The 9750-nt window shown below is 48.3% G+C and overlaps 1 protein-coding gene across 1 annotated transcript in view; it reads right to left on the bottom strand.

The window, feature by feature from the left end:
- Positions 1–5678, bottom strand: part of LOC122544285 (fragile X mental retardation syndrome-related protein 1-like) — a 75749-nt gene extending 70071 nt beyond the window's left edge. Inside the window, exon 1 of the mRNA XM_043683365.1 lies at positions 5475–5678. Within this exon, the coding sequence (XP_043539300.1) occupies positions 5475–5525 (51 nt within the window). The 5' untranslated portion in view covers positions 5526–5678. The remainder of the gene's footprint in view (positions 1–5474) is intronic.
- Positions 5679–9750: the final 4072 nt, after the last annotated feature.

Genomic DNA, 9750 nt, shown 5'->3' on the forward strand with positions numbered 1-9750 from the left:
CCTACAACCTTTGCCATTTCCATAACCCCTCCCCACATCCATAACCCCCTCCAACCTTCCCAGTGTCCATAACCCGCTCCCAACCCCTACAACCTTTCCCATGTCCATAATCACCTACCTCTCCTCCCCTCAGCCCCAATAACCTCCCCCATGTCTATAACCTCATCCAGGATGTTAAAGATGTCAGCTCTTCCAATTGTGTCCCCTTCAGCATCCCAATTCCCAGCTGATCCAGTCTGAAGAGGTGCCAAGCTGCACTGATCAGCAGTCAGTGTGGTACATTAACACTCATGGTAGTAGAGAACATGGTTTCCTGAGCAATGCACCAAATTTCAGAATACGCACAACGCGATCAATGACCTCTTTCTGTACTGTGATGGGGTTGTGGCATATGCCAGTTTCCAGGAGCAGAACTGATTTAAGGTGGTGAAAACATGGATCAGTACAGAAGACTCTCCCCTTTCACTGAAGCAAGAAAGAAATTGTATTTCACAAAAAGGCATCAGAAAACATGGCCCTTTAACAGTGGGACTGTGCACCCTGTAAGAGTGCACTACAACAACTCACCAATCCTTGTCCAACAGCATCTTCCAAAGCCATGGTGTCTACCGCCTTAAAGACTCCAGGTAGCAGATACGGGTACACCACCACGTGCAAATTCCTCCCCAAACCACTCACCATCCTGGCTTGCTCCATTGTGGCCATTGCTTCATGATCAATTGGTCAAAATACTGGAAATCACTCATTAACAACAGTGTAGGGGCCCCTTTATGACACGCACACGACAGACTACAGCAGTACAAGGCAGCAGCTCTCCAAGGCCAAATAGGGCTGGTAAATAAATGCTGGCCTAGTCAGCAACACCCACATGCCTTGAAAGAATACAAATATTCCAGCAAACAATTCTAATTTAAATGTAATCACCTAAGCATACTGCTATATCCTGGTAATGGTACCGAACTAAAGCTATGACTAGTAATCTAAGGACCCAAGCAATGTGGATCTGAATCCTACCAAGACAGATGGCAAAGTGAATTCAAAGAATCTGGAATTAAAATTGTTGCAGAAACCCATCTGCTTTGTAATGTCCTTTAGGGAAGGAAATCTGCCATCCTTATCCAGTCTGGCCGACATGCAACACCAGACTCACAGTCAACATGGTTGCCTTCTCAAATCAAACTAAAATGTTTCAAAGAAATTAAACCAGACAGACAGTTGGCATTGTCTAAGGGACGAGCAATCTCAACCCTGTTAATGCTACAAAGTTGTCCTTACGAACATCTGGGAGTCAGCACCAACACTGGGAGAACCACTTCAGACTAGTTAAGCAACTGCCTGACATTCTCAAAATCATTACAGGCAGTGCCTCAGATAACACCACAGGTACACCCTAACTAACCCAGAGATGATGGAACAATGGTGTACAGTCACAAGAGACTTGCCTTATGAACTCTGGACCCTGAACCCTCCCAATTACCAGCAAGCCAAGAGGATATCTACCCGTGGCTCAATGAGTGCAAGAGTACATACTAGGAACAGTACCAGGCATAGCTAAAAATGGAAGTGCTAACCTGTGAAGCTACAACACTGGGACACTACTGTGCCAACAGCATAGGTAACAAGTCATATTAAATTATTCCACAGCCAGTTTAGATTCAAGCCCTTCAGTTCTGCCACAGATAGTGAATCCTGGTGGACAAGTGGACAACTCATTAGATGAGGCACCTTCACAGAAATGCCTATCCATAAATATTGGGGAAGCCCAGTACATCAGTGTTCAAGATAAGGATGCAACAATCTTCAAATGAATGATATCTCAGTCTCCAAATGCTCCAAGCATCACTGATGCCAGTCTTCAGCCCATTCAACACACACAAAAGGCTGAAGACACAGGATCTTGCAAACACTATGGGTCCTGACAATATGCTAGCAATAGTACTGAAGAACACAATGTGCTAGAACTAGCCAAGCCGTTCCAATACAAATTCACTCAGCTCATGACCACCCCACCAATGTACTCCTAATTATCAGGAGAGTGATGAAAGGGGTCATCAACAGTGCTCTCGAGCACTTGGTTAGCATTAACCAGTCCATTAGTGCTCAGTTTGGGTTCAGCCAAGATCACCCAGCTGATCAAACACAGAGGTGAGGGAAGGGTGACGCGAAACTCCATCAAGTTTGAGATATAAGACCTTCCCCTGCATAAAGCCATGCTGATGATGCATGAGAAGTCCATTCTTCTTCAGATGCAAATAAATCCTGAGAATCTTCTCAAATAACCTCCCTACCACTGATGTGAGACTCACCAGTTTAAAACATCCTGGATTATTCCTGCCACCCTTAAAGCAATATAGCTATTTGCCAGGCTCCTGTGACCTTGCCTGTGGCTAAAGAATATACAAAGATTATCAATGCCCCAGTAATCTCCCCCCTTATCTCCATTAGTATCCTGGGATAGATCTCATTCGGCCCTAGGGACTTATCATGCCCCTCCCTAATCTTGCCACCAACCATGTCCTTCTCCTTGGTGAAGACCGTGAAGTACTCATTCAGGACCTCACCCATTTGGCTTGACACATTCCCACTTTTGTCCTTGAATGGATCTAGCCTTTCTTGATCCACCCTCCGGTTCCTACAATAAAGTGCCTTGGGATTCTCCTTAATCCTTTTTGCCAAAGACATTGCTCACAGTCCATGCTCGCTCTAATTTCTTTTCCAATAAATTTTCTGCTTCCTTTCTTATCAAGGGGCTTGTTTGATATCAGTTTCCTAAGCCTTACATATGCTTCCATTTCATTTTCTGATCAACCTTTTATGGCTTGTCATCCAAGATTTCTGAAGCTTGCCATCTTGTCTTTCATCCCAACAGGAACATTCCAGCCAATTGGATTTGTCTCCTGTGAATTTACCTCAACTGCCATCCCAATCTAATTTCTCTGGCTCCTGTCCAATGCTGTCACGATAACCCTTCCCCCACCTGTGCCTCAGTGTAGACTTAGTCCCAACCATCTTCAATTGCTTCAATGATCTTCCCTGAATCAGAAAGATGAGATGTAGGGATATTCGCTGATGATTGCACAGTGTTCAGCACCACTCAACTCTTCAGATACTGAAGAGTCCATAGTAAATGCAGCAAGATCTGGAAGCTATCAAGCTTGGGCTGACAAGTGGAAAATAACATTCACACCACTTCAAAACAAAAACAAAGCTAACGTTACTTTGAAATGTAATGGCATTGCCATCACTAAATCCCTCACAACAACCTGGGGCTACTGCTGACCAGCAAGTGAACGCTAGCTACAGAAAGGGTGGCTACAAGAGCAGGTCAAAGTTGGCGACCTTGAAAGTAAGTTGCTTCCCAAGTCTCCACTATTTCAAAAAGGCTCCATGGAGTTTGATGGAATACTCCCCACTTACCTGGATGAGTGCAGCTCCAACAAAAGCATCCGCTTGACTGGCACCACATCCACACCCTCCACTTCCAATGTATAACAACAGAGTGCACCATCCACTGATACACTATAAATTAACCAAACCTTCTTAGACAATCCTATAACCATACCAGTAAGGACAAGGGCAGTAGGACAGATGGAAATACCCAACTTCAGGCCTCCCACTACCCTGACTTGGAAATATATTGCATTCTCAGAGGGTGGTATGGAATGAGCTGCCCAGAGGAAGTGGTGGAGGCTGGTACAACTACAGCATTTAAAAGACATTTGGATGGGTATATGAATAGGAAGGGTTTGGAGGGATATGGGCCGGGTGCTGGCAGGCGGGACTAGATTCAGTTGGGAATATCTGGTTGGCATGGACGGGTTGGACCGAAGGGTCTGTTTCCATGCTGTACATCTCTGACTCTTGCAGTGTGGCTGGGTCAAAATCCTGAACTGCACTTACAGTACTGTACTATGTATTCCTCCATCTCAGACTGCAGCAATTCAGGATGACAAATCAGCAACTAAGGGTCAAACATTTAGACATTGAAGAGCAGAAACCCAGTGTTGTATAAAGTTTAGTTCTGCCTCAGGTGCTGGCAAAGTCGTTAAAATATCTTGGAGATAGATTCCTGTTAAGCAGGAGAATCTAACATTACCAAGGTACGTGGAATGTGGAATCTGAAACAGGCAGATGACTCATGATCTTCCTGAAAAATCATAAAAGACCCAAATGGCCTCCTCCTGCTTATAATATTGTATGATCCATCAACCTCCAACCATTACAGAAACCAGTAATTACTTCAGCTAACTTAATTCACGCATGGCATCAAGTAATGTCTGAATCCATTGGATTCAGTAAACACTGGAGGACTCGACTACCATCTGTTATACCCAACAGAACTAGTGAAACCTCTAGCAGAGCTGTACTAGAGCCGAACCAACATTAACTTTATCAGGTAGATGTCAAAAAGCATCTGGGTATGTCCTATCGAGGAAACAAACAGAACAAAACCAACCCAGCCATTCCAGTCTCCTGCTTGCCAAATCCTTCCCACAAGGTACATGTTGAGGAGACAAAGTATTCAACGATCTAACACAAACAGCTTGGTTCCATAAAGCAGGATAAAACAGGCCCACTTGAATGACATCCCACCACAACTTACAACATCCATTCTTTCCACCCCCACTCAGTAATAGTAGTAGTAGTAGTGCATACCCAGCTACAGACAAGGATACTTAGACTGCATCTTCTATCTGCACAAACTCTACTATTGAGAAGGATTGGGACTGCATTTAAATGGGAACATCACCTCCAGCAAATTCCCCACCAAGGTTCTCACAATCCTGACCTGGAAATAGCACCAGCCCTTCAGTACCACTGGGTCAAAATCCCTCCCTAACCACATTGTGGGTGCAGCCACTCCTCATGGACTGCAGCGATTCAAAGCAGCAACTCAACACTTCTCAAGGGCAACTAGGGATGGGCAAGAAATGTTGGCCCAGCCAATGATTCCACATCCCAATAAGGAACAAAGTCAATGGTGATTTGGTACTGCACTTCCCCCATGTCTTTACACCCTTAGCAAGGGCTGGTGCCTCCAATGATATCCTGAAGCCTGCCTTGTGGAGATGAAGGAGCAGTGCTCCAAAAGCTAGTCCTTCCAAATAAACCTGTTGGACTATAACCTGGTGTTGTGTGATTTCTAACTTTGTACACCCCCCGTCCAACAACGGCGTCTTCAAATCATTCTTGAATAATGCTCTGGAATTTTCTGTGTTCAGGTGAGGGGGACGAGTGGGTGAGGGTTGGGGTGGGGGGGGTGGGTGGAGGGAGTGTGTGGGGGGTGAGGGGTCCAAGGGGCCCGTCGATCCCAACAGCCACCGCATTGCCCCCCGCCGCCCCTCCCCCGAGCCGGGTGTGAACACGAGCGGCGTGCCCCGTCCCCGGCCCGTCCCCGGCCCGGCCCGGCCCTGCCCTCAGACACTAGGCCGCAGCCTGAGCCTGGAGTCCGCTCCGCCGGCAGCTCGCCTCACCTTGTAGAAAGCGCCATTCGAGCCGCGCACCTCCACGGCCAGCCCGTCCATGGCGCTGCCTGCCCGCCTTCCAGCCAGGCGGCCGGGCTCGGGGTGGGGGTGGGGGTGACGGGGACCGGGGGAAGGGAGAGCCCTCACCGACGGGACAGCGACGGACGAGAGAAAAAAAAAACCCTCGCGGCCGCTCGGCTCCGGTTATTAAAAAAAACCGCCCCGCCCCCCCACCAGTCTCCGACCCGCCCCCCGGTCTCTTGCCTCTCATTGGACGCCATGTCCGACCAATCGCTTACCGCTTTGCTCATCCCGTCGCGCCCGTTGGTCGCTATCCGCCATCCATCACACACAAACGCCCTTTCCACTGGTCCGTATGGCCGTCGATCGTACCCGAACGCCCGCCCTCCCCAGGTAGCGCCCCGCCGATTGGACGCGACGCCCTGTGCCCCTCCCCCATTGGTCGCTGGGCGAATTCCTGGAAAGTCCGTTGGTGCGGACCGGACAGGGTGGATGTTTGTTCGTAAATGGGGGGAGGCGCGCGGGTGCTGGAGGACCCGCCTCCTCTCGACGACGATTGGTTGACCTCCGCCCACTCCGCCGTCCCCGGACTCTATGAATGGACTGAGGTGCTGTCAATTGCAGTTAACGGCCCGGTCGCGCGGCGCCTCTGCCCATGACCACTCCCGATTGGATGGTCTGACCGACATTCAAACCATTGGACCCACCCTGGCCGTTTCCGATTGGACAGACGGCCAAGCTAATGACCAATCTGTGCCCATCGGGCTCTGATTGGTCTGTCAGCACGTCGTTTCCCACCTCCCCAGCGATGAGAGGATTTATGAATGGCCCTGTCTCAGGTGGAGAGTCTCCATTAAGTTTCTATTGAAGCTGCTCTGGTGTTCTGAGTTTGGTCTCCCTTTCTGCACCCACCCACTCACCGGTTCCACAATTACCGTGGTAGCCTTAGGGAATAGTCGCAATGAGTGTGGAGCTTCCATTCCCTCCCCTATTTGAGCAACTTGGCTTGAGCTACTCTCCCACCTTTATTCCGGAAATCCTTTCTCTTCAGATAATTAGCCAATTCCCTGTTGAAGTTCCCGCCTCTGCCACACTCCTAAGTTATGGCATTGCTGAATGCGACTTCAGATCACTAATATCCATCTCCAGCCTGGCCTACATGTGACTGCAGGCCAACAATAATGTGGTTGGCTCTTCAGTTCAAGAGCAATGGGGATGGGCAACAAATATTGGCCAGGCCAAAGGGTCTGTTTCCGTGGTACACAGCTTTATGACTCTAATAAACTTGCATCAGTGTTCCCTACCCCTCTGCCCAATATAAAATATATTTCTCTCAGTCCAGTCAGCTTAAATGTCTCTATAGGACTGTCCCTATCGCTATGACATTGTCCAGTTCTACAACCCTTCCAGATCTCCTTTCTCCTTCAATTCTGTCCGCTACAGCACCCTCAGATTTTCATTGGTGACCGTGTGTGCCCGTAGCTATAGGAATCCCACTCTAAACCTCTCACTCCTCTGAGACGCTCCTGAAAACTTATTCAACACAGCTTTCAGCCACCTGTCTAAATATTGCTTACGTGGCTCAGTGTCAAATGTTTTGATAATGTACCAATTATGTTCTTAAAATGTCCTCATAAAGTGGTTGGGAAGGTTCAACAATGGTAAAGGTGTTATTTGAGTTTTGTTATGGTAACTAACAAAATCAAATCACACTGAGATTCCGTATAGATTGCTTTTAATCAGCACTTTTAAGAACACATACCATCTCATTTCTCCACAGAAACAATGACTGTTTTTTCACATGTTTCCAGACCTGCTGTATTTCTCCAGCCATTTTTGTTGTGACTGGGCTGTGAGAGTACATCAAATTCTATTGTTTTTTTTTAATTGAAAAACATCAAATGCAGAGACTGGTGGAAGATGGGCTTCAACTGGGTAGGTAAATTAGTCCAAATACTGAGGTTTGGAAAGTTTCTTAGGTTCTGAAGAACTTCAACTGAGCAAGAGTGTGTCTTACTGTATCGAGTTTCTGTTTCTTTTGAGTTCCTAGGTTTGTAAAACAGAAACCAAGTACAGAGAGGGTTGCTTGGTAACCATTAGTACAAGTTCCACACAGTCGATTCTAAATGCAGGATTTCCATCAATTAAGGACTTTTGACAGTGCCGAACTCCCTCAGCACTGACCCTCTGATAGTGCAGCACTCCCTCAGCACTGACCCTCCAACAGTGCCCACTCCCTCAACACTGATCATCTAACAGTACCAGCTCCAATGAACCCTCCAATACTGCAGCACTCCACAGCACTGAACCTCTGACAGTGCAGCACACCCTCAGCACTGATCCTCCAACAGTGCCCACTCCTTCAGCACTAACCCTCTGACACTGCCTGCTCTCTCAGCACTAATCCTCCGATAGTGCCCATTTCCTCAGCACTGACCCTCTGACAGTGCTCACTCCCTCAGCACTGACCCTCTGATAGTGCCCACTCCCTCAGCACTAACCCTCTGACAGTGCTCACTCCCTCAGCACTAACCCTCCGACAGTACCCACTCCCTCAGCGCTGACTGTCCGACAGTGCCCGCTCCATTAGCGCTGACCCTCTGACAGTGCCTGCTCCCTCAGCGCTGACCCTTCAGCATGCAGCCCTCCATCAGCACTGACCCTTCAACAGTGCCCGCTCCCTCAGCGCTGACCCTCCAACAGTGCGGTCCTCCCTCAGCACTGACCTTCTGAATGGTGCCTGCGCTCTCAGCACTAACCCTCTGACAGTGCAGCCCTCCCTCAGCACTGACCCTCTGATGGTGCCTGCGCTCTCAGCACTAACTCTCTGACCAGGACCCACTCCCTCAGCATTGACCCTCTGACAATGCAGCACTCTCTCACCTCTGACCCTCCAACAGTGCGGCCATCCCTCAGCGCTGAGCCTCTGACAGTGCCTGCTCCTTTAGCGCTGACCCTCCGACAGTGCCCACTCCCTCAGCGCTGACCCTCTGACAGTGCCCGCTCCCTCAGCGCTAATCCTCTGACAGTGCCTGCTCCCTCAGCGCTGATCCTCTGACAGTGCCCACTCCCTCAGCGCTGACCCTCTGACAGTGCCTGCTCCCTCAGCGCTGATCCTCTGACAGTGCCCACTCCCTCAGGACTAACCCTCCAACAGTAATTCAAAAGGTGTCTGTTCCAGTCAATCATGACTTATCAATGGAGCAATTGATGTTAATTCCAGCTAAATAAGGGGAAAATATATGAATCACCATTTATTAAAAAATCAACAGTTTGAAATAAAATCTGAACTTGTTTTTCTGTTGTAATGCTCCTGGGGAATGTTTGTTTTAATCACACTTAAACTCTCAGGATGTCTTTTAGCTTTCAGTTTCATTTCCCAAGTCGTCCACTCGAAACCAGAGCTTCTCTGTTCTTGCTTGTCAAAAATGTTTGTGCCTCATGTTTGGTGACAAATACATCCGGTCCTGTGGCTGTAAAATTCAACACAATTATCGGGGAGCTTGTCGAACGTGAATGAACCAGAGAGACCGACAAATCAATTCCCTTGCCCCACTGCGTCTCGTCTCTCAGACCAACAAGATCGCACTTGCTCGATCTATCCTTCGGTTCCCACCCTCCTCTGTCCCTGCCGTCATAGGCTGCTGGGCCGAGAGGGTCTGCAGGATGTTTCCTGCATCTCCCTGGAGATTCTAAACCAAAATATGAGACCGCAGTGGGATCAGTGTTAATGGAAAAGGTTGCTATTCACCCTCGATGGTCTCCCGCACAGGAACATACTGAATTCATCATGCCTCTGACACAGCCCACTCCTCTTTGCTCAGTTCATTCTCAAGAATTCCCAATGTGGCTGCTTCCAGGCAGTGTATTCCAGACCACAACAACTTGTTGCATTGAGAATCAACTCTCCAAATTGCCCCCTCTGGTTCATGTCTCTTCAACATGTTCTCTGCTGACTGTCCTGCCACTGGAAGGAGTTTAAATCCAGCCCTCATCAACACTTCGGTTAGATTTTCCATTAATCTCCTGTGCTCACAGGAGTCATAGAGTAACACAGAACGGAAACAGACCCTTCGGTCCAACCACTCCACGTCGAACATAATCCCAAACTAAACTAGTCCCACCTGCCTGCTCCTGGCCCAAGACCCTCCAAATGTTTCTTATTCATGAACTTATCCAAAAGTCTTTTCAAAGTTATAACTGTACTAGCATCCAACACTTCCTCTGGAAGTTCATTCCACACATGAACCACCCTCTGTATAAA

Source organism: Chiloscyllium plagiosum, chromosome 48 (genome assembly GCF_004010195.1).
Source record: "Chiloscyllium plagiosum isolate BGI_BamShark_2017 chromosome 48, ASM401019v2, whole genome shotgun sequence".
NCBI classification, from domain to species: Eukaryota; Metazoa; Chordata; class Chondrichthyes; order Orectolobiformes; family Hemiscylliidae; genus Chiloscyllium; species Chiloscyllium plagiosum.